The 24,422-nt window shown below is 49.0% G+C and overlaps 4 protein-coding genes across 4 annotated transcripts; 3 read left to right on the top strand and 1 right to left on the bottom strand.

Moving 5' to 3' along the window:
* Nucleotides 1-28: 28 nt before the first annotated feature.
* On the top strand, nucleotides 29-3,557 carry PtA15_9A587 (uncharacterized protein; the record flags this gene model as incomplete). Its single annotated transcript, XM_053172811.1, has 9 exons — nucleotides 29-148; nucleotides 222-393; nucleotides 507-1,943; nucleotides 2,016-2,030; nucleotides 2,108-2,223; nucleotides 2,304-2,408; nucleotides 2,489-2,579; nucleotides 2,653-3,140; nucleotides 3,231-3,557. 9 exons carry the CDS (start codon nucleotides 29-31, stop codon nucleotides 3,555-3,557), a joined length of 2,871 nt encoding a protein of 956 aa, XP_053024015.1.
* A 2,335-nt stretch (nucleotides 3,558-5,892) lies between these two features.
* On the top strand, nucleotides 5,893-6,714 carry PtA15_9A588 (uncharacterized protein; the record flags this gene model as incomplete). Its single annotated transcript, XM_053172812.1, has 4 exons — nucleotides 5,893-6,067; nucleotides 6,176-6,279; nucleotides 6,457-6,574; nucleotides 6,695-6,714. The coding sequence occupies 4 exons, from the start codon at nucleotides 5,893-5,895 to the stop codon at nucleotides 6,712-6,714; spliced, it is 417 nt and encodes a 138-aa protein (XP_053024016.1).
* An 8,810-nt stretch (nucleotides 6,715-15,524) lies between these two features.
* PtA15_9A589 (uncharacterized protein) lies at nucleotides 15,525-17,013 on the bottom strand (the record flags this gene model as incomplete). Its single annotated transcript, XM_053172813.1, has 4 exons — nucleotides 15,525-15,710; nucleotides 15,819-15,920; nucleotides 15,995-16,280; nucleotides 16,355-17,013. The coding sequence occupies 4 exons, from the start codon at nucleotides 17,011-17,013 to the stop codon at nucleotides 15,525-15,527; spliced, it is 1,233 nt and encodes a 410-aa protein (XP_053024017.1).
* Nucleotides 17,014-17,183: 170 nt separating this feature from the next.
* PtA15_9A590 (uncharacterized protein) lies at nucleotides 17,184-19,968 on the top strand (the record flags this gene model as incomplete). The annotated part of the gene is made up of 11 exons (XM_053172815.1): nucleotides 17,184-17,197; nucleotides 17,262-17,305; nucleotides 17,382-17,460; nucleotides 17,543-17,843; nucleotides 17,931-17,993; nucleotides 18,059-18,450; nucleotides 18,528-18,660; nucleotides 18,763-18,845; nucleotides 18,908-19,065; nucleotides 19,321-19,604; nucleotides 19,717-19,968. The coding sequence occupies 11 exons, from the start codon at nucleotides 17,184-17,186 to the stop codon at nucleotides 19,966-19,968; spliced, it is 1,803 nt and encodes a 600-aa protein (XP_053024018.1).
* Between the last annotated feature and the right edge of the window lie 4,454 nt (nucleotides 19,969-24,422).

A 24,422-nucleotide genomic window follows, 5' to 3' on the forward strand; every position in this document is an offset into this window, starting at 1 on the left:
CCTTCGGTCGACACTTCCACCCAGAACCATGCCCGCCACCACCACCCTCCTCAGCCTGCTCACCCTCACCCTCGCCACCACCCCCGACGCCGTGCAGGCCATCAGAGCCCTCGACGATGGCACATCCGCACGCCCCTTCCTGCCCACCGTACGTTAACGTAACTACAAGCACACCCCTCACAAGCTGGCAGGATACTCACCCGCCCGCTGTTCTTTGCCAGGTAGTGCCTCTGGCCGTCCGCTCCCCCTATCTGGGCGCCTATCTGCAGGACGGCCCCGACAAGGACCTCGCCGAGATGAGCCCGCGCTTCTGGACTGGCGCCCCGCTCGGCTGGACCGGCCTGATCCGGGTGGACGGCCATGTATTCAACTGGATGGGCAACCTGACCCACTGTATGTCGCCCCACCGTCCACATCTTCGCTCGTCTTCCGAGCTCAGCATGTACAGAGTGTGTGTCACACTCACACACTCACTGACAGCAGCTTGCGTCCATCTCCGAAAACAGGGCCCGCGGCTAACAACACCAAGTTCGACCACACCGCCTCGTCGTCCATCTTCCGCTTCGCCATCGGCCCCCCTCAGGACCCGGCCCGGCCGGCCCAGGCCGAGCCGGCCAAAGTCTATCTCGACGCCACCTTCCTCTCCCCCGTCACCCCGCACGACCCGTTCCGACAAGCGCTGCCGCTCTCCTATCTGAGCCTGACGGTCTCGTCGGCCGACGGGGAGGCGCACCAGGTCGAGCTGTACACGGACATCAACGGGCTCTGGTGTGCAGACTCGGAAGGGCTGGAGGTGGAGTGGACGAGCTACTCGAAGAGCTACAAGGACCAACGGGTGCCCCGGCCCAGCTGGACGGCCATGCAGCTCAAGCTCCGCAACCAGCAGCCGTTCGTCGAGCAGGACGACCGGATCCTGCACGGCTCGGTCTGGTACAGCGCCATGAGCTTCGACGAGGACCGGATCCTGCAGACCCATGCCGCCGGCCAGGACGGCAACCTGACCCGGACCACCTTCGCCCAGACCGGCCAGCTGGACCTGCCCCTCAACCAGACCTTCCGGCCGATCAGGACCCGGGCCGCCGTCGTCCAGCAGCCCCCCGAGGATCAGGATGAGCCCGCGCCAGAGCAGCCGACGATGGTGGTCGTGGACGAGCCGGTGCTTGCATGGGCCCATTCGATGGGCTATGTGGGCCCCAAACGGAGCTACAACTCGCGCACGGTGACCATGAGCATCGGCCACCTCCGGAACCCGATGGTCCAATACATGACCGCCGAGGAGACGGTCGTCGAGCTCGAGCCGCTGTGGACCTCGCGCTTTGCCAACGAGACCGACCTGGTGGGCTTCCATCTCTTCGACTACAGCCACGTGTTGACGGCCAGCCAGAGCTGGGACGCCCAGCTGTACACGGACGCCGCCCGGGTCCATCCCGGCCAGGCGTACGGGGACATCCTGGCCGTGTCCACCCGCCAGATCTTCATGGCCCTCGAGGCCGTCCGGGCCGACTACCCCGGTGCCGAGGAGCTCTCCTCGGCCCCCTCGTTACTCGTCGACGGCACCAGCACGATGACGATGCTCAAAGAGATCTCCTCGAACGGCAACTGCCAAACAGTCGACGTCATCGCGCCCGTCCTGCCCTTCCTCATCTACACCGCCCCGCACATGATCCCCCAGCTGCTCGAGCCCGTCTTCCGATACATCGCCACCGGCCTCTATCGTCCCATCCCCACCCCCCACGACCTCGGCGACCATTATCCAAACGCTACCGGCAGAAACGACTTCATCTATGCTAACCTGCCCCTCGAAGAATCCGGCAACTTCCTCGCTATGGTCCTTGCTTGTCTTCGCTTGGGCACCTGCCAACATCAGACCCAAACGTACTACGAGATCCTCGTCCAATGGGCCGACTGGCTGCTCGACAACACGCTCTATCCTGATGAACAAAGTCCGTCCCCTCTCCCCTCCCTTCTTATTAAAAGTATTAACCATCCATTTGTTCTTCTTTTTTTTTTTCAAGGATCCACGGATGATTGTAAGTCCCTTGCCCATGACCCGTCCCATAAGCAAGCGACTGATACAAGCCTGTGTTGGGTGTGCGCGCGAGGACAGTTTTCGGACCGACGCCGAACCAGACAAGCTTGGTTGTGAAAGGAATCATGGGGCTGCGCTCGATGTCCGAGATATCGATCTCGTTGGGCCAGACAAACGACTCCATGCGATACCGGGTAACCTCTCCCTCTTCCCACCCCCACCAAACAAAAAGAGCTCCTACTGATTTTCATGCATTTTTCTTTTTTCCGTGCAGGATAAGGCTAATGAATTGGCCCGCGAGTTCTTGAAGATCGGCGTCGCTAATGATCGCACCCATATATTGGGCGCTTACGGGAACCAGTCCTCGTGGAGCACCCAGGTTAGCTCCGTTTCTCTGCTGCCGCTGTGGCTGTCTGTCACATCCAAAATTAACACGCGACCGCAAAACTTCTTTCGTAGTACAATCTGTACTTCGACAAGCTGTTCGGATTCAAGCTGTTTCCTGAATGGGTCTATGAGATGCAAGACCAATGGTATCTGATCCAAGCCGGTAAGTCTCTGAACCAAAATCCCGCAAGTTGGGGCGATTCTCTGAGGGGTTTTATATTTGTTTTGGGGAAAAGATGGAGGGCCATATGGGCCGGCGTTAGATTCGCGGTCGCGGAACCGAGCGAAGACGGACTGGATGATGTGGGCGGCGGGAGCGTCGAGTCTGAACGCGACGCGAGGGATGTTTGTGTCGGGGCTAGAAGCTTATGTGCGACACACGGACAACGTAGTCTTCGGGGATCTGATCAGTCTAGACGAGGGGTTTTCGGTGGGCTTCCTGACGCGGCCGGTGGTCGGGGGCCATTTCTCGCTGGTCGGGTTGGAGACGATGGCGGGGCGGCCGGCGTTGACGGGGCATCGACGGCTGTTCGGGGCGCTGGATGTGGACGCTCTGATTGATGATCTGGGGCGACAGAAGGCGAAGGTGCTGGGGTACGGGCGGACGCCGGTGGGGCGCCGGCTGGTCGTCGGCCTCGGCGTGTTATGTCTGCTCTTCCTCGGGGTCAGGGTGGGCATGCGCTGGCTTGCCCGGCGACGGTCGTCGGCCCTCTACCGCTCCGTGGTCGCCGAATACGCCGACGACGAGGAGGACGAGGAGGACGAGGAGGCGGGCGGGCCCGGCGCCCGGCGCGGGCCCGGCGCGCTCCTCCAGGCCCTCAAGAACCGCTCCTTCCGCAGCAAGCCCTTCGCCGACCCCGCCGACCTCAAGCTGCTCGAGCGGCAGCCGCGGCCGGAGGACACCCAGCTCAACATCGGCCTCCTCAGGCCCCACGACCACCTCGGCCCCATCATCCCCCGCAACCCCCACTCCCCCTTCGAGCTCCAGGACTCCGACGACGAGTCTGACGAGCCCGCGCCTGCGGATCCTCTCGATAAGGACGACACCGACAGCCTCCATCCCAGTCTCCACTCCCAGGCCGATTGGGACCTCGGCATCGTCCCCCCCTCTCCTCCCCACAAAACCGAGCAAGTCTTCTGACTCCTTCTCTCGCCACACTCCGCCACCATGGACTCCGTAATCCTTCGTTTTTTCGCGCCTGCCCTGCTGCTTCGTCTTTCTGCAAAAGAGAATCGCCTTCCAATCTCCCTTGTTCTTATCTCGTAATCCGTCACATAGTAGTAGCATGTACATCACATATAGACTTCCCCTGTGTCTCTTTTTCTCTCTGTGTGTAGCTATGTATGTACTCGTTCTCTTACCATCACTTCCCCCTCCAAAAAAAATAGCCGACTATCGTAATGAGGTAAATAGAAAAGGCCGAGAACGCCCCTCTCCCCACCCGTGTATCTTCCGTCCCTGCTCCACCCTGCATTGTATCCCATCGTCTCCTTCCTCGCCGTCCCTCCTGTCTGTTGTTGTTGCATAAACGCCCGCTTCCGTTGCTCTTCCACACCTTATAATACATATTGGGTGGTGTGTTCCGCGCGCATCTTGTATCCCCTCATCCCACAAGTCTTTCTACGCTTGTGGTGTTCAAAATTGCATAAGATTTTTTTACATAACAGCATGAGCTGCAATTTTGGCTGGGAGATGTCACTTCAAGTTTTATGTACGCTGACATCTCCCAGCCAAAATCACATGTTATGCTGTTATGTAAACACATCTTATGCAATTTTGAACACCATAGCTCTGTTTTGCTAATTTGTGGCTGTGTGTGTAGCTTGTGTAGGTTTTGTTGCCTTTAGAGCATCCTTACCGGTGACTCAACCACACTGGGTGTAGCTAAGCCCAAGCTAAATTAGTGGGAAGCTCCAATTTCAGCTAACTGTCACTAAATCTAGTGACAGCTAGTCACAAGCTAAATTCTTAGCTATCCACAATAGCTACATACAGCTATCTGCACACCTCGGCTTCCATCCAACCGATACCCCCACATCATCCCATCAATACCGCCATACCATCCCATCAGAACAATGCCACCCAAACAAGGCCCAAACTGGCTCCCCCCAGATGATGAACAGCTTGCAAAAATCTGGATCAAATTATATTGTATTTCTTATTTTCTTCTTTTGAATAGAACAAAAAACATCAGAATTATTCCTCCCAATCCCTGTTCCTTGCCCCATAACGTGCCCAGTTAGGATCAATCAAATTGTTGGCAAGTCTTTGATGTTGCAAGCCTGATCTGAGTTCAATGGTACAGATTTGCTGTTTGGTGAACAAGTATGGATTGGTTCGCGGTGGAACCAGACTGACCAAGCAAGGTAGTTTGAATGTATCGGTCAAATCACACTCATGGTCCTCCACAATCATGTTGTGGAGGATAACACAAATCCCTTCCGCATGTTGTCTCTCTTTGTTTGGGCGGTGTCGGATTCTCCTCTTTGTCACTTTTGAGATCGAATTCTTCTAGTGAGCCAATTTCATCTTCTTCATCCTCTGTTTCAGATCCAAACAGGTCATCAAAAAGGCGGCGTTGTTTGCGTTCACAGTTCATGGTTTGCAGTAGCTAAGATCGCTACTGGTACGGTTGAGTGTGATTGGTCGAGCTTGCTAGTATATCTCGATGGTTTAGCTGAGACCGGTGTTGTTAAAACGGCCGGCCGCGCCAACTTAGCTAAGCTAATTTCCAATTTTAGCTGCAAGCCAAACTAGCCGCACCAGTAAGGATGCTCTCAATGCTGGGTAGCCTATCCTTCACCCAATCTCTCCGAACTGTTTATGTGTGCACGTTTTCATCTCTGTCCCATGAAATCCTCTCAACGCTCATCATGCCTAAATATTGTGATTCCGCTTAAGCTTGAACAATTCAAGATTTTCAGTGGGCTAAAGTTATGGCCTTTGAGCCACAGCACCAGTAAAGTTTTGGTTTTCTGACCAACACAGCTGCAAACTTGGCATGTCAGCCCCCTATTGTTGCCCAGCAGGAAGGCTGAAAACCGGAACTCAAATGTCAGGATTCCATGATTTTGAGTTCACAGCTCAAAAATCTGTCCAAGCATTCCTGGAATCACGATATGCATCTAGGGGCTCAAGTAATGTGGTGTCAAAGTTTGTCACCAGCCAAATGGGCTAGAGCGGTCCTCAACTTTCATGCCAAAATCCGCTGCTTCCTCCCAGAGGGGGAAAGTAACCCCAAATTAATCAAGTGTGGATGAACTCAAGCACCCCTGTTTTGGAGGGGGTGTGCCAAGTCAGTGAAGCTCGCCGCAGTCGACCCTGCGGGGGCACTCTTCAAGTCACCCTGTGACACCCTCTCCCCGCGGCCGCGGATTGCTAATCGGCCACCCTCAGCTTCGCAGGATTCGTCGGCCCAAGACACGATACATAAACTAGTTTATATCCGCCTATCGCATCTCGATTGCCGAGCATAATGAGGTACGCAGCTCCCGGAAATTTTGATCCTTTTGGATTGGATTGGCCTGACGGACGGACTTTTTACCTCATCTTGCCCAATAGTCAATACGCTCACGTGCCGAAGTCCGAACTCGACGAGGAGAAAATAAGGGCCTTGGAAGAACACGAGATCGCCACTGGACCCTTGTCAGGTTGGATTCACAATCTCAACCAGAACCGCAGCACTGTTGTAGGAGATGATAGATCGTATATTTTCACTGGCTTGCTGACACGCGGTTTCGCTCTTTTAAAACTACTAGTGCTTCAGTCTAGCGTCAAAAACCACACTCAAATCCTCATCGCTCTTCGCAACAATCGGAAACTACTAGCGCGCGTCAAGGCGTTCGATCGACACTCAAACATGGTAAGCTCAAAGATCGACATTATTGCCATTTGTTTCGTACACATTTTATTAAGGCATCAATCTTGCAAGACCCCCGGCCGTCTTCGCACATTTTTTTGAGCTGACTGCTTCACAAGGTGCCTGAAGGGTCAAACCGTTTGGACTGACGTTGTTGATGATTCCATTTCTCGACCCAAGGTGCTGATTAACGTCAAAGAAATGTGGACCGAGCTTCCGAAAGGTAAAAACAAAAAGCCTGTCAACAAAGACCGGTTCATTTCGAAGATGTTCTTACGGGGAGATTCGGTTATTCTTGGTGCGTTGTGACTTTTTCTATTCCTCTTCTTTTTTCCCTAACCGAACGGTTACTTCGTTGTCTTTCCGTAGACTGGATTTACTGATGGTGAGCTTAAATACCTTGATCACTCATGTATAGTCTTAAGACATAATGCCTAGGAAATCCATTGTCCACCTGGTGCATTTGTAATGAGGTGTGATTGAATTAGATGCTGGCTGATAAAGACAGTTTCATTCCATTCTTACTCTACTGGAATTGTATTCACAATGACTCTTAGTAGGTAGGAAATGAGTGAAATACAATTAAGTGAGTGAAATACAAAATGAGGGAACTCCAAACAACTTTAAAACAGTACTGTGGATGTAGGTGACTTTGACATCATTCAAAACACTTCTATTCAACATGAATGAACAGGCTAACACCAACAACGGGCCAACTATGCTAAAATAAGTGCTAGTGTAGTTTTGTGTTAGCTTTTTTACAATACGCTATGGTGGTGCTATCGGTCGTGGCCAGATTTTCCTGCTCACACTACTCAATCAGAAAAAAATTGCAAGTGCTAGCATAGCATGAGCGGTTGTTTTTTGACAGCTGTTAATAGGGGGTTTCAAAGTAGACCCGCACGTGCATGCAGGTCACTTTGCATAACCCAGTTTTGTGGGGAGACTGCAAGTCAACGTTCAACATTTGAGTTGAATGCCAGCTTGCCTTGCCTTGCAAGTGGCATGTGCGGGTCTACTTTGAATCCTGCTAATGTTACAATTTACTATGGATAGTGATAGCATAGCAGCACTATCATAGAAAAAAGCTACACTAGCTGTGAGCATAGATTTTGTCTATTGTGAGCCTGTGTCTCTATAGTGACAACAGGACACAAGAAAATGGGAAGGCACTGCTTGTATTTTTGGGAATAAAGAACTACAAATAGAAAGAGGGGGAGAGAGAGAGAAAGAGAGATCAATATGATCTGGAGGTGGTCTATCTACTCTATGAAAGAGGATCCTCAAAGTCAACTCAAACAACCTGGAAAAGTTGTAAGGACCAAAGAGGGCAACAACCTCTGCGTGCATCAAGGAGACAGTGAGGGAAGACTGAATAGTAAACTAAACAGCTCTGATTTTTAGACTAAGTCTAGAATTAACAGAGTAACCTTGATCTTGGGTGGATTTGGAGTGAAGAGAAATGAAGAAGAAACAGTCAAGAGACACAGAGTTTCACTCTGAGATAAGCAAGGTTCAGTGAAAGAGTATAATTACTGTCAATATCCTAGGTGCCTGTGACAGTAGGTGTACTGGGAGGATGGTATCCTCTTTGGGGTGATCCTGGGTTATCTGGGGGTGTGGTTCTGGTTGTCTGAAGTCTGTGCCTCCAGCTGCATGGGGGATCCTGACTTGAAATATTTTCAAAGTTGGATGACATAATCACACATGTACTTGTGGTTTGGAGCGCTCAGGCCCGCCTGCGCCCTGGCAAAGGCAGAGCCTGTGCCCTGGCAAAGGCAGAGCCTGTGCCCTGGCAAAGGCAGAGCCTGTGCCCTGGCAAAGGCAGAGCCTGTGCCCTGGCAAAGGCAGAGCCTGTGCCCTGGCAAAGGCAGAGCCTGTGCCCTGGCAAAGGCAGAGCCTGTGCCCTGGCAAAGGCAGAGCCTGTGCCCTGGCAAAGGCAGAGCCTGTGCCCTGGCAAAGGCAGAGCCTGCGCCCTGGCAAAGGCAGAGCCTGTGCTCTGGCAAAGGCAGAGCCTGTGCTCTGGCAAAGGCAATGCCTGTGCCCTGGCAAGGGTGAAGGGCGCGCCCAGGAAAAGCCAGAATGCCCCCTGGGAAAGGCAAATGGAGCACCCAGGCAAAGGCAGAGGGTGGGCCTGGGCAAAGGCACGGGGCGCTTCCAGGCAAAGTAGAGATGGCCAAACGGGTCCGGGTACCCGCAACGGGTGCTGGTACTTGCTGTGAATTTCTCCAATTTTGGACACCCGGACCCGGACACAGCACCCACCAACGGGTACCGGCGGTACTTCAGGTGGGTACCGCAGGTACCGCACTGGTGACCAATTTAGTGGGGTATGTACACACCCCTCTCAATGACTGCACATTGAGCGGGGTGCACATCCCACTCAATGACCAGCCATTGAGTGGGATGCGCACTCAACCCAATGACCGGCCATTGAGTGGGGGTGTAGGCCGGTCATCAAGCAGAGTACACACCCCGCTCAGTGGCCGGCCATCGTGATCACCCCACTCAAGCGTGGGATGTGGAGGTGTGTACTCTGCTCAACAATGGCCGGTCATTGAGGGTGTGTACTCCACTCGATGACCGTTCATCAAGCGGGGTGTGTACTTGGTGACCGGTCAATGGTCATTGAGTGTACATCCCACTTGATGGCTGGTCATGGAGTGCACCGGCCATCAAGTGAGATGTGTATCCCGCTTGATGTCCTGTCATCAAGCGGGGTGTGTACTCCGCTTGATGTTCGGTCATCAAGCGGGGTGTGTACCCCACTCGATGGCCGGCCATCCACTGCTGACATTGGCGGGTACCTTTTTGGTACCCGGTGATTTTCCAGCCCAAATTGCATACCCGGACCCGTACACGGCACCTGCGGACGGGTACTCAAAGGGCACTGGCGGGTGCCGGGTACCCACTGGCCATCTCTAAGGCAAAGGCAGAGGCTTCGACCTGGAAGAGGCAGAGTTTGCGCCCTGGAGAAGGCAGAAACTGCCCTGGGAAAGGCAGAGGCAGCACCATGTGAAATGCAGGGAAGCACCCTGGAAAAGGCAGAGGCCCTGCAGGGAAAATCCAGAGGCCCGCAATGGCAAATGCAGAGGCTGCGCCCTGTGGCAGAGGTAGAGGCTAGCAGTCATCCATCCCAAGGTAGAGACCACACCTTGGCAAAGGTACAAGAATGGTTGTGCTAAAGGTGGAGGGCAAACCTTGCACAAGCTGTAAAACTTGTAGCTGATTCTTCATATTCAACTTCTTCATCAAGCAGCCTCAATATATAGCTAACAAAAAAACCAGAACCATTTTCTATCCAGCAGCTACAGAATTACCAGCAGAGCAGAAAGAATATATACACAGCTGTCTGCTGAATTAATGCAGCTCTGAAGATGGTTGAAGCAGTTTCATTTATTCAGGAGGTAGGGAAGTAGTTCTGAGAACAGAGGACAATCATTGCTGCTAAAAAACAGCGGATTAGTTGGTCAAATCACCAAAACTAAGTTGTTGGCTGAGCAAGCAGCTTAGCATGCAAAGGAAGAATCTTTCTCAGCACACAAATTTGGAAGAGTTTTTGGGCAGGAAATTCATTATAATCAGGGAATATACCACTTTATTCTTTCATCAATGACTCAAAATTCTATATACTTTTTTTCAAAAAAAAGGAGAAAAATAAAGTCAAGAAATTGTTTTAAGCAAATCTCCTTGAAAGGAAACTCCCCCGTTTTACCCCCAAGGAGAAATTGGGCTATGTATGTAGGGCAGCCAGCCCCTTGTGGCAGTCCACCTCCGCCGCAAATTCTTTCCTGTAAATTCAATTCTATCTGTAGGTTATTCTGGAAGAACCTATTTCCAGCAAGTTGAAAGTGTGATCACAGACTAACTCAATTTGGCAAAATTTGATGGAAAAGTTCCTCCAGGCCGTGAGATTTATGTCAAGCAGCCGCAAGTGGCTCTCAAAGCAACCCAAAAAAACAAGTTGGATCCATCTAGCTGCCAGGTTGCCGGTAGCACATCTCTTGTCCCCATATATTTCCATTTGGGTGGGCAAATATTTTAACTTCTTGTCATCCAGCATGCTTTCAAAATGCTGACTTCTGTTGGTCTGTGAGGATCATATAGAAAAGGAGTGGACCCTTGAAAGATGGGTGAAATTCACAGGGAAAGAGTATAAACCTGAGCCCAAACCCTTACCTAATGCAATCCAGAAGACACCTCACCAGTGTGGATTCCTGCACCCAGGTTGTCCGGTCCAAATGGATGGGATGCACAACTCAAAGAAATTTGGGAGAGATTTATTGCTTTGCTCAAAGAGCCTTTTTCCAAAGTCAGTTGAATTGCTCTTAAAGATCATTATTAGACTGATTGACAAGGGGAAGTCCCCAAATTTGGGGTTCCAGGGGGTGTTAAAGTCATAGGGGTTTGTAAATCACAGCAAGGGCATAGCCCCCAAATTTGGGGTTACAGGGGGTGTGAAAGTCACAGGATGTGAAAGGCCCAAAAGGGAATGGGACAGAACAAAGGAAATGACATAAAATTTTCAAACCTTTGAAGTTTGATGATGCAATTTCAGGGTGACTATGCATTCAGTCAAAGGAGAAACCAAATTTCAACTGAAAAATAGGTCAAAAACAACATTTCAAGTGAAAACTGGGTGAAATAAGGGCATTTTATTTTGGGAAAAGACACAAAATTTGTTACTGAAAAAGTAAATATTTGGAAAAATGGTGATGAGAGATACTCAAAAACTCTGAAAATGTGAGAGAAATTCCTTTTAAACAATTTTTGAAGTTTATTATGAAGGCTGGCCACTTTCAGGCTGTGGAATCACTACCTTAGTAGTTTGGTTTGACTTGCTTCTTGACAATGCAAAACACAGGTTCATGAAGTACAATACCAAAATTACCAATTTTTTGATCTTGAGATTTATTGATTGTGAGGGAGGAGGCCAGATTGACAGGAAATTTCTTGTTTATGAGTTTGAAAGGCAGTCCAGACAGCTCCAGACTTATCTGGGTCAGATATGAAAGGAATGTGACTCTGAGGGATGGGCACAGAATCATCAACTCTGTTACCTGATACAACTCTTGTGTAAATCACATTTGGGCCCAGCCTGGTTATTATTAAGCAATTTGGTCACCTGTTGGGAGTTTGTAAAATCTTTGATCCACATTTGTAGCATTATCAGTAAGCCTTATTGAGTGATTTGGATTTATTTCAGATGGAACAAATTCAAACTGTTGCATGATAGGATATTTAAAAATCCTGCTCTTGAGATAAACCTGAATTAATTTGTTCCTGAATAAGGCCCAAATCAATTTCAGGTGGGTCATTCCAGTTTGCGGGTATTTGCACAGGGGATAGATTTGAAGAATATTCATAAGTTTTAAATGAGCTCTGCATATTTCTTGGTGAAGCACTCTGCCATCGGAGTTGAGCAAGTTAAAAATAGACAACCTGGAGGTGTGGTTGCCATGATTGTTATTTCCATGCTGGGATGGAGATTTGTGTGAGCTGTGTTCAGATTGGTTTTGTGGTTGAGGATTGAAATTGTAAGAAGATTCATGATTTAGATGATACTGTGTTTAGATTGGTTTTGTGTTTGACAATTGAAATTGTCAGGAGATTCATGATTTTGATGATACTGTGTATGTGGGGGTCTGTTGTCAATGTTGATGGAAATTTGGGGATGAAGACCACTCATGATTTGGATTATTTGATTGTTGAGTATGAGGAAAATATTGAGGCTAATAAATAGAATGTTGGTGCTCCTGCCACAGAGAAAAAGAACATGGGAATGTGAATATTGCTGGTAGATGATAATGGGATTGTTGAGAATGAAGAGAGTGTGAAAGCTGATGATGATGGGATTGTCAAGCATATATGATGAGGGGAATTATGTAGGTGTTATGATTGCTGAATTCATGCAGATCAATTATCAGTTTAACATTGCTTGAATGGAAATGGTGTCTGTAAGAGTCCGTTTGAGCAATCTGCTTGAAAGGGCTTGATTGTTGATGTGTGATAAGAGTCCATTCAAGCAATATGGTTGAGTGGATTCAGTGAAATTTGATCACCAAGTCTGCTTGATGAGTCTGCTTGAACAGACTTGACAACATGACTCTGGACTTGGAATCTGCTTCAATGGAGTCGCTGGTCTGTTCAAGCAGAAGAGCAAACTCTCTTACCAAATCCTTTCAGAGAGTCGCACCAGGAGTCCATTCAAGCAGAGTCAATTCAGAGGGAATGGACTCTGCATTGAACGGACGCGGTTAATACAAAAAAGTATTGACGCTGGCGTTACTTGCATACCGACGCCGGCGTTACTTGCATGACAGGTATTTGTACTGGTTTGTTTGGCCCCCAGAGGCCATTTCTTTAGTTATATGTAGATGATTGCTTCTTTTCTCACGTTTACAAATTCTCATTAAGCACCCTGAGGTATCATTTACTATCACCCATAATTTACTATTGTCATTTAATATCACCCGTAAACAATCTCATATTTTTGTCTTCCATCACCCATTACGGGGATCAATCTGTATTTCAATTCTGACCTATCCTTCAATTCTCTTCTGTCAGAATGTCCAGTTTTGCACTTTTTTTGGGGAGCTTCACGCTGTAGAATTTGAAGATACATGTAATGTATGCCATGTGTTTCTTTAACTAGAGTTCATAGGTGGCTTTGCCTCCCCCAAGCTCTCCGGGCCACCATTTTCTCATGTTCTCCAGTACTACATACCAGCGCCAAAAAAACATTATTCTTGTATCAAGAATAATATATTATTATTGAATTACTCAAAAACTATGATTACAAAAATATTTTTTTTTACAACATTCACAACTTTTGATTGGGGATCTTTTTCCAAATTGACTACATCCTGCACACATGAAGGCCCACATATAATTGACCATGAGCAAAAACTTGAATTCACAGAACCAAGACTACATGCTTCATGCTTTGTCATTGGTACATATTGACAGTTGTGGCAAATTTCAATGCAAATGGAAATTGATACTTGTAGAATGATATCTTAATGGATGAATCACCCTCATGAAAGAATTTTATCTTTGGAAAGTTACATCTTTACACTTAAGCGCCCCCCTGAGAATCATACCTTATATTGTGTTTTGGTGAATCCTAAGAAGTAGGAATCTAGTATCAAAAACAGTCCCTCATCAATGCTGAGATTCCTTGACAACACCACCACTGACCAGAGCTTCAGCTTTAAGATTCAGCTGGTGCTGCGGGAATCCTTGCAAGTTAATTTTAGCTAGAATTTCAGGATGCAAGGTATCCATACCCTCTTTGTTGGGCTTATCAACAGGAATTGACTCCATCTTTTGAGAATTAATCAGCCTGGATTCATAATTTGATGGTGTCAAAAGGCACCTCTCTGCAAGATAAGTTCTGTACAAAATAGAATCTAGACTTATATTTGAGTTAATGTTTTTGAAGCAATAGTTCATGCACCTCTGCATGCAATTTTCTGGAAGAGAATAAAATTATAGATGCACACCTGGTGAAGAAATGTGAGCCACATCCCCATCTTGAGTCAAGCCTTGCCAATCTGCAGAAGATCAACTGAAAAAGCTGCGTTTGCAAGGTGCTAAAATATTCCAAATTGTTTCCAGTGGGTAGAAAGCCATAATTTTTGATCATCCTGTGAAACATGTATTTGTTGTGGCCTGGATTTGGTTTGTTCTTTTGAGAAGACACAAATAGCATGTTGATCTAAAAAAACAAGCACAATAGAACATTGCCAGGCTGAGCAAAATGAGCTTATTTCAATCAAGTTTTCTAAAATATATTAACAAAGAGAATTGCTTTCTATCCCATCAAAATAGCTCTTAAAAAGAAAAATATATACCACAAGATGACTGATTAGACTGACAAACATGTACATAAATATTTATCTTGCAAGTCGGAAGACTTCTTCAACATTGATCCAGCAATCAAATTGAAGATATGTATTGCTTTTGCACACTCCTACAAACAGAGTGTGCTTTGGCACACTACTACAAATGGAGTGACCTCCTAGGTCACTGTTATGGTCTGTTCTGTGGAGAGGTAGATAAAGACAGGTGTCTGGGGTTCTGGGGCTCTGGATCCAAGTTGGTAAATTGCAGGATGAGGAAGATGCTTGGATCTCCAGGCTCTCAAACCTTGAGCATGGTCTGTGACATGTACATGTAGTCTATGTACATGTGAGTCTGCACTGCGGAGCCCATGCTACGGCTCATAACTGTCAGCTTGGCTCCCCTGCGTGGCCTAGTACATCTTGTGAGACCACTAGCAAGCATCTAATTGATATTAGCACACAACTTCCCTTTGAATGAGACTAGTGAGCTGCCAATGAGTTAGGTTTATTATAAGTATTGCCCAATCACTTGAGAAGCAAAACAGCTGAAATGACACATGGGATGTGCCTTGTGAATGTAATCCACTACTTGATTGTGACTTCTTTGAAGGGCCCTGGTACAGCCTGGGCTGGTGCAAAGCGCCCTTGCGCAAAGTGCAACCTCCAAAGGAGGGACTTGCAGGTAAAGCCAAAAATTTGGCTTGAGAGCTTTTGGTGTTTTGGTGGGAGTTTCTTCCCACTCCCCTTTCAGGTGTTGTCTCCTTGTGTATTCCTATTGCCTGTGGTGCCAGATTAAAGGCCTGATTTTCCTCTTTCTTTTGGTGTCAATCACCACTTTTTCCCCCTTCACAAACTCCTTCCATCCCCCTTTGAAGTTTGTGATTTTTTTTGTGTTTGGCCAGAAGTGTGCATGTAAATTCCCAGAAGATCCATGTGGACTTGATTGAAATACAGAACTCCATCCTCCATCCACCTTGACTGCTGAGCAAGGGCAACACTCTCCTTCAAGTGTAGATATCACAAAAGTGACACTTCATTAAAGCTGAGATGCTCAGCTATCCACTGCACTTCAGCTTGCTGACTCACAATGCATGTGTGCTGCGTAAGGTCAATTTGATTCAAAAAGCTGGCCAAAAGCCATGATTTTCCCAAAGCTCTCACGCGGAAAAAAGCCAATAACTCATAAGCCTCCCATTGGGAATGGGAGGTGCTCCGCACCCCCAGTCCCGGGAGGCTTAGTTAAGTCAGACTTGATCCAACATAATGAGAACCAAATTCCCATTGACACTGTTTGTTTGTTTGGGAAACATTTTTCCTGCTTGCAATTTTATGATTTTGGCTCTCATGTTAGCAAGCCAGTAGAAAGAGTGGCTGGTTTTGTGCGATGGACGCGTCTTATTTTCACGTTTTCTTGAGCTTGGCGCTACGGTTACTGGAGGTGATCAAAGAAGACCTCGAAAAGCCGATGATCAACATGCCAACGATCCAACTGTGTCCAATTAAGAAACCAATACTGCTCAGCCAGACGGCTCTGAATCGGGGCTCGCCTAAGAGCTCTAATCGGTAGGCTTGAGATAGCCAGATCGCCTTCAAGAGTAAAAATCAATTGCAAAATTTACTCTTCAGTATTGGCTTCTTGGCTAGAAGTGGCAGATAGATACCGATTGTGGGAGAAAAATAAATACATAAACGTACTTGAGTTGAAACCCAGATTGCTGCCACCGCAATCGATTCGGACGTTGACAGTTTAATTTTCTTCACTAAGAGTGGGATGAACCACAGGTACCACATGAAATACTACGATTTCCAATTATCAGAGAAGGTCAGTTTAAGCTGATTGGAGACCTTTGCTGTCTGTAAACAGTACAGACCTGGGAAGTGACGACTTTGTTGAAGATGACAAAGACGTAGGTTTGGATGAAGCAAGCAAATGGTAAATTTTGGTCGCCATAGTGGAAGCCGAGGGCCAGACTGAGGCTCATCTGGGGGATGAAGCTGACCAGCGGATGTTGGAGGACCTTGACCAGAGTGGAGCGCTCCGACAGGGCAGAGGTGAACCGCAGATAGATCGGATAGAAGTAGGGCGAGAAGTTATGGCGATGGTCCAGTCGGCGTAGATGATAGAGGTAGCTGGACTCGAGGAACTCGTGCCCCCAGCTATACAAAGCCAACCGACATGAATTCAGAAACTGCGGGATCGATCAAAGACGGAAGAACTGGAGTGGACTGACATGATATACATCAGCAAGTTTAGGAGCGAAAACGCAGTCAAGCTGATCGCTCCGAAGCGGAATTGCGAGCGGTTGATTGAAAGCCAGCCGAATCTCGAATGGGCGTGTCCACCGAGTCGAGCCCACACAGCGGTAGCGTAGATGAACGGGTAGATCTTCAGATGTACGGCCACTCCGAGCAGGACAGCGGCCGCGTCCCATTTCTTCCTTTCGGCGGAGTACAGGAACCCGATGATGACGACTCCGAGCAACGACTCACTAGATCCCCGGGTCGAAAAGTTCATGACAAAGGGGTTCAGCAGCCAGATTAGACAGACGAGTCTTCCGTGAGACGAGGCGGCATTGTGGCTGGGACAGAGCCGGTAGAGCATGGTCCCGATGAGCAGGTCGGCGATCCCGAACAGAGCTTTCCCCCAGCATGGATGGATGAACTCGTTGGGCGTCAGGATGAGTGCGAGAAGAGGCGTGTAGCGGTAGGTTGCTCGATCGTATGGCGATCCTCCGGAAAGCAGCGCTCGGGCGGCATCCGAGAAGACCTGATAGTCGATATCAGTATATTTCAAAGACGAGCGACTATCATGATAAACCGAGTAGCATATCAGGCCCAATCGAAGCACGAATCCCGGTATCAGGCCGAAGCGTACAAATGCATTGACCATGGCTGGAATGCGGAAAACTGCCACGGGTTTCTCCGACGGAGAGCTCCGCGCGGGTCCCCCGGACCTCCGTTCGGGTGTTTTTTTTTTTTTTAATTGAGGTTAAGCTCGCCACCGCAGAGAAAACACGCGCCCAGGACACAGTCACGGCCATCGACCCACATCCGATCATCATGAAATATATCATGTGAGTACATCAGAAATCTCAGACAGTAGTCCGTGAACTGAACCAGCTGACTGTCGAGAGACAGTGTAACCGGAGGAGTGATCTCGGGGATCGGGAAGGGCACCTTGGGTATCTATCAGGCACACCTTCTTCTCCCCCCTTTGATAGGGTAGGACCGCTGAGCAGGATGCATGATGTTCAACAGCCTCTTCGACTGGGTTGCTCCTCAAGATGCTCGGCCTGCGCGTCACGGCCATCAAGATCGATCCTTACCTTAATCTCGAGTGGGTCTGTTCAATAACTCAGAGAGAGGAGAATGCACTGGCTGACGCCGGTCCGGTTTGTTTTTCTTTTTCTTGTATGGAGCGCGGGCACGATGTCACCCACCGAACATGGCGAGGTGTACGTGCTGGATGACGGAGGAGAGGCGGACCTGGATCTGGGGAACTACGAGCGGTACCTGGACGTGACCCTGACCAGGGAACACAACATCACGACGGGCAAGATCTACAGCGAAGTGATCTCGAAGGAGCGGCGGGGAGACTTCCTCGGTAAGACCGTCCAGGTGATCCCCCATCTGACCGATGCGATCCAGGACTGGGTCGAAAGGGTCAGTAAGATCCCCGTGGACGAGGACGGAGAAGAACCGGATGTCTGTATCGTCGAAGTGCGTACTCCCACCCCCGAAATCTGTTGGGTTCCAGTCGGAATTAATCGTTTTTTTTTTTTTTTTTTTTTTTTGAGGGGGGTCTAGCTTGGAGGAACGGTGGGGGATATCGAAAGTGCGCCGTTCGTCGAGGCTATGCGCCAGTTTCAAGTTGGTCCCGAGAAGAATCGAGCGGCAGGGGATGGACGGCAGCTGACTTGTTGGTTTGATGATAGTTTCGGGTGGGGACGGAGAACTTTGCCCTGATGCACGTCTCGCTGGTGCCTGTGATCCACGGGGAGCAGAAGACGAAGCCGACGCAGTCCTCGGTCCGGGACCTGCGAGGGCTCGGGCTGACGCCGGACCTGATCGCGGCCCGCTGCGCCGAGCCGCTCGAGCGGGCCGTGGCGTCGAAGATCAGCATGTTCTGCCACGTGGGGCCGGACCAGGTGGTGGCCTGTCACGACGTGGCTAGCGTCTACCATGTCCCCCTCTTCCTCAAGGAACAGGGGCTAATGCGCTTCCTCTCCCAACGACTCAACCTGGGCGAGATCAGCGTGAGCGAGGGCGGACCTCGACAGAAACGGGGCAACGAGCTCCATGCTCGATGGAATAACCTGACCGCATCGTAGGTCTCATCCACTCATCCACATTTGTTTTCTTTTGGAGAGCTTGATTGACTGATTCAAGATCTTGCAACCAAAGATACGATCATACGTTTGGCTCGTTGAATATCGTGCTAGTTGGGAAGTACGTGAGCTTGAAAGACTCGTACATGTCGGTGATCAAGTCGCTGGAGCATGCGAGCTTGCGCGTGGGCAAGAAGCTCAATCTGCAGGTGAGCAGTCTCTTATGTTATATTAGCTCTCTCTCTCTCTCTCTCTCTCTCTCTCTTTCTCTTCATGAGCTTGGCCCCCGCTGAGAGAGTTATGGGTGGTAGTGGGTAGACTCTGAACATCTGGAGAAGAAGGGCGTGGAGACGAAGGAGTATCACGCGGCGTGGGTTGCGGTCTGTTCAGCTGAGTGAGTGGCTCTGCTCCTTCCTTCTTCTGAAACCGGCAGCTGATTGTGTGTGTGATGGCCAGGGGGATCCTGATCCCTGGCGGGTTCGGTGTCCGTGGGACGGAGGGGATGATCGCGGCGGCGAAGTGGGCGCGCGAGAAGCGTGTTCCGTTCTTGGGGATCTGTCTTGGCTTCCAGATCGCCGTTCTGGAATGGGCTCGGAATGTGTGCGGGCTGAGCGGTAATGTTTTTTGTTTCTCTTGTTGCTTGCTTTTCTTGTTGTTATCTGTTTCTTTTGTTGTTTTGTGTTTTCGTGTCTTGTTTTCTTATATTTGTGTTTTCGTGTCTTGTTTTTTTGTATTATTTTTGTATTTTCGTGTCTTGTTTTCTTGTTTTTTTTTTGTGCCTTGTTTTTTTTTTTCGTGTCTCTTGTTTTTTTTATGTGTTTATCCTGATGCTGTTTAGCTGACAGTCTCTTCCCTGTGCACACACCCAGCTGCCCAGTCGACCGAGTTGGACGAGGATACGCGCGAGCCTGTGATCATCTACATGCCCGAGATCTCGAAGACGCAGATGGGGGGGACGATGCGCCTGGGGCTGCGTGCGACGGCGTTCGAGGCGGACACGGCATGGTCGGCGATCAAGGCGATCTACGGTGGGCGTGATCGTATTTGGGAGCGGCACCGGCACCGGTACGAGGTGAACCCGGAGTACGTGGGCCGGCTGGAGCGGGATGGCTGGCGGTTTACTGGGAAGGACTCGAAGGGCGTGCGGATGCAGGTTGGAGAGCTGGCGGGTGAGTGTGTCTCTGGTGTGGGCGTGGGTGTGGGTTTGCTGATTGCTGATTGCTGTTGTTGGGGATGTAGGCCATCCGTTCTACTGTGGGATGCAGGCCCACCCGGAGTTCTGTACGCGGCCGCTGAACCCCTCCCCGGCCTACCTGGGCTTCCTGGCGGCGGCGTGTGGGCCGAGTTTCCTGGCGGAGCAGATCGAGCGGCAGCGGGAGGGCTACGTGCCGCCGCACCCGGCCGGGCGGCTTGTGGCCGTGACGCCGACGCTGGGCGCGAGTCGGGCGGACGGCCTGCTCTCGCCGGGGGCTGCTGCAGTGGTGGATGAGACGAAGGTGCTGGTGGCGGAGGGATGATGTGATTGCTGTCGCAAATAAACCCAAAGTAATTCTCGATTTGGAGAACCCCCATAGTATTGGGAACTGAAAAAAAAGAAGCTTTAACATGGTAAATCTCAAAGCTTACTTAATGGGAATTTCCCGTTTGGAGTTGTTATGATGAGCATCCCAACTAATTCCCCAGCCGCGCATGTCCGCCTGTGCTGCCAAGCTCGCAGAGTTTGAAGTAACGTCTCCCCATGGAGAGCCCCACAAGTGAGGGCCCCATATAAGGGACCGCATCCTTGACAGACACACCCTGCCCCACCAGATATTTCCATTGCTCATAGCCTGGTGCCATCCTGAAACTTTTTGGTTATTCATACTTGGCCTCACTTACAAATCACTATTTATTTACATTTCAAGCTTGAAGCATCACAGTTTTACTCCTAGCATCAGGAGATCATCATTTGCCAAATATTGTTGAATTTCCACCAATCAAAGCTTTGCCACTCAAATCTTATCTGAGATAAAGACTCAGTTATTTGCTCACCGCCTTGGACTGCGCTCACTCTGAGCCTAGTATTTTCATTGAACCCCCCCTCTGCCGCCTCAACTCTCTATTCCCACCTCACTTCAGACCGCCTACTCAACAACCCCACTCAGCTTAATCTCAAACAACCTTATCCAAGCATTCTCACCCAAACTGCCTGCCCAAGAAGACCAGTGAGCCCAACCTCCAACAACTTCCTCCCCCAAAACTATGCCAGTCCACGTACTAATTAGTAACCCCACCAACTATCTGCTTCCTCCCCTAAAGTCATACCATCACGGTACTCTTACCAGCCCATGTATCAAAGCCAAACAATGTCTCTTACTTTTGTGGAACCATCAGAGTTGGACAAACTCAAAGTGTATCCTATGATCCCCAACCTTGAAGATGTTGTCCAAGAGGTTCCGGTCCCCCATGACACCAAATTACCACCCAGCACCCTCTGAATGGTCCAACGGCTTGGTGGTGCCTCCCCAAAATTTGATACAAATCCACACTGCTTTATAATACCTGGCCACACCATGGCAGACACCTTTGCTTTTGCCGCTGCTATGCAAGCCACCGTCCAATGGACGTTGGAGAATCTTTTACCCCCAAAAATCCCTGGAGAAAAAAAGTCAAATGCCGGCCGGCCACCTACGTACAAGTTGAAAATGTATTATATTTGTCCCCAAAAAGGCCACCATGTAGCTCCACTCAAATCTTGCAAAGCCAAATCTGGACAAAAATGTGGCTTCCAGGCCAGATTCAATATCTTTCTGCACCTTGCCACTGATTCACTGTGGGTTGAGTGGTTTTTGAGGCATTCTCACAAGCTCAACACACTCAAAGACATGGAGAACACCCCAATTTTAAAGGCCACCCACAACTGGGTTTGTTCTTGTGTTGACTCGGGACTTAGGTGGGACAGTATCCAAGACCTACTGTCATCCCAAGATCTTGATGTGGTAAGTAGCCACCTTCATTTTGTTGTTTTATCTCTCTCCTGTTGTAGATGAGCCAAACTGATCCTGTTTTAACATTCAAACCACAACTTCTAGCTTTGCAAGACTACTGCAGCTTTCCCAGAAGCCAATGGTGTAACTCAAGACCTTGTCTGCAACTTGGTCCAAACCCGCAAGGGAACTAACACTCCAAAGGATCAGAACGTCTTCAAATCCCTGACACTCTGGCAAACTCAGTTGAACAATCTTGGCTGGCACACTTTTGCCCCGGCGCTCATTGATTTGGATGAATTCCTATTTTGTTTCCAATCACCATGGCAACAACAGATGATGATGGTGCAGAGAACAAAAACAATAATGGGCAATGCTACCCACAGCACAGTCAAAAACTGCTTCCTGACACAAGGTCAAAAGGCCAGCTTGTACACAGTTATGATATGAAACCTGGTCACAGGTAACAGGCTTCCTGTATTCAGCCACTGATTTGATTTGATTCCCAATTCTGTGGCTGATTGTACTCATCACTTGAGCATTAGCAAGCCAGTTGAACAGATCCTGACATGGCTGCATCTCTCCTCCGGGCTGATCCTACATTCAGTGATGAGTGACTGTGTGCAAGCAATTAAGGCAGCAGTCTCTTTGGCATTCTGGCACCTTGGCGAACACGCACCAAGACACTATTGGTGCGTGTTCCATGTCATGAAGAGCTTTGTGAAAAAAGCACTTGCCTACTTGGGGAATTGATTGTTGGAGGCCATGAAAGACTTTCAACAACTTCTCTACTCCAGCACTTATCCAGATAGCCAAATGATGGTCTTCCTCAGCAAGTGGAGGGAAGTCAACCCCGTTTTTGCAGAATAATTCCAATTTCACCAAACCGTAAGCACTTCTCACTTCTGCACGCAGTCCCTCAAACTGAGTTTTTCTTGTTGAAAGACTGCATACCAGGGTATTGATACCAACAACTATTTTGAATCTTGGCAGCACGTACTGAATACTTGGTACCTCAAACCATCAACCCAAAACCAGATTGATGAAGTTGTACACATTTTGTGTGAGGTTGTCAAGCCTAGGTGCAGCCAACAAAACTCACAGGCAGATACTGGGTTTGTCAAAAAAACCGCCAACCAATTTCAACAGTTGGCAAAGTTTTGTGCAGACAAGATTACCAGTGCCTACTTGGAGCTAACAGACGCGCAGGTGCAAAAGCACTCCGATTATGTAAGGAATATTTTTTTCCTTACTTGCACAACACATGCTTATTCAGTTCCAAATTGGAAGCTTCTTGAACCCATCAGTGCACACTTACCAAGTCGAGTACAAGCAACCAACGGGCACTAGGAAAAATAAATTGTCACTAGACTACAGGTGAAATCAGCCTAAGTCCACTGAGCTACTCACCAGTTGCACAGTTGGCCGCATGTACATCCCCCTGTAGGAAACAAAGGGGCCATTGTAGCCTAGTTGTGGTAGTGCCAGCGCTGGAAAAAAGTGACAGACATTGTTGCTTGATGTCACCTGATGTCTGGTGGCAATTGATTTTTCCTGGTGGGGTGTTACCAACGGTCAACTGATCACTTGCAACTGCAGCCATTTCACCAGACACGGTCGTGCATGTAAACATATGTATTACCAGGCCCGCAAGTACAAGTTGATTTTTGTGGAGAAGGCCCAAGAGATACAACATCAAAAACCTTTGGTCTTTGTAGACAGCAAATTGGAAATAGAAATCATCAGCAGCTTGGTCTTGTTCAAGTTAGCGACTTCAAAGTGTTCCAGCACCAAAGCGTTCTCCCCTTGCAACACTGGTTTCTCCAAGAGGGCCTGCATTGATCAGGTAGTGTATGATGACTTTGCCGTGGCCCACCTGGCATTCCTCCGGGACACTTCAATAACTCCAGACAACCGGCAGAGCACAAGCAAACTAGCATCAGTAGCTGTTGTAGGCCCACCAACTTCTGTGGGGAGAATCCCCAACTCACTCAAGTCTGCAATCTCAGCATTTGACAAGGTGAAGGATTCCCTGAAGAAAAATATCCAGCAAAAAGACATGGCCAAGCAATCATTGTTGTCCCTGATGCAGCAGCTTCAACTCGTGGTCAACTCGTGGCTCATACCCTCTTGCAGACGGTCAAAGAGTGCATGCAAGGCATTGGTCTCACGACAGCACCCGCATTCTCTGGTGCTTGCAACACCTCTGGGATGACTGGTGCTGAGATTGCTGTTTTGAATGGCAAGCTAGCGGAGGTCGGATGGGCGGCATTGAAACAAATGGACGGGTTGCTCAAGAACAAGACACACATGAAGGCCTTTCTCAAAAATTTGGATGAGTTGTCAACTACTCTATTCAAGGAGTTTTTATTTGAGCTTGTTGGGATTCTCAAGAATGCAAACATGCTCGCTGCGCAGAAAAAAATATGTTACAGCTTCTACAAAGATAGGATGATGGCATGATAAGAATTTGGTGTTTGCTGCGCGGGGCAAGGGGAGGAACCTGGGTGTGGAAAGAATTGTGGTTTGAGGGGGCAGGAGGGGGGCACAGGCAGGTTTTGCTTATGTGGTGGAGTGGTTCATGAAGGACACTGCCAGCATGTTTGGCTGGGATGAAGACATCCCAGTTTAACTAGGATGCACTCAACTAATTTAAAATGGGTTGATCTCATCCAATGAAATATAAACCCAAGGGGGATACCTTGGATTTATATTTCATCAGTTGAGACCAACCAAGTTTAAATTGGTTGAGTTCATCCCAGTTCAACTGGGATAACCTCAACGCAGCCAATTATGCTGGCAGTGGGACCACCAACTGCTTGCGTCAATGCAGCCAAAGAAACTCAAAATGAATTAATAGGAGTGTGCCAAAGCCAAACCTCTCACTTCCTCTCTGACTGATCTATGTAGTAATTGTATTGGTTGGAGAGGAAGAATGAGGGAATTTTTCTCCGACCAATACAATAGACCAGTCAGTCCGAGGGCAAAGGGGTAAAGGATCCCAT

This window comes from Puccinia triticina, chromosome 9A (genome assembly GCF_026914185.1).
Source record: "Puccinia triticina chromosome 9A, complete sequence".
Classification (NCBI taxonomy): Eukaryota; Fungi; Basidiomycota; class Pucciniomycetes; order Pucciniales; family Pucciniaceae; genus Puccinia; species Puccinia triticina.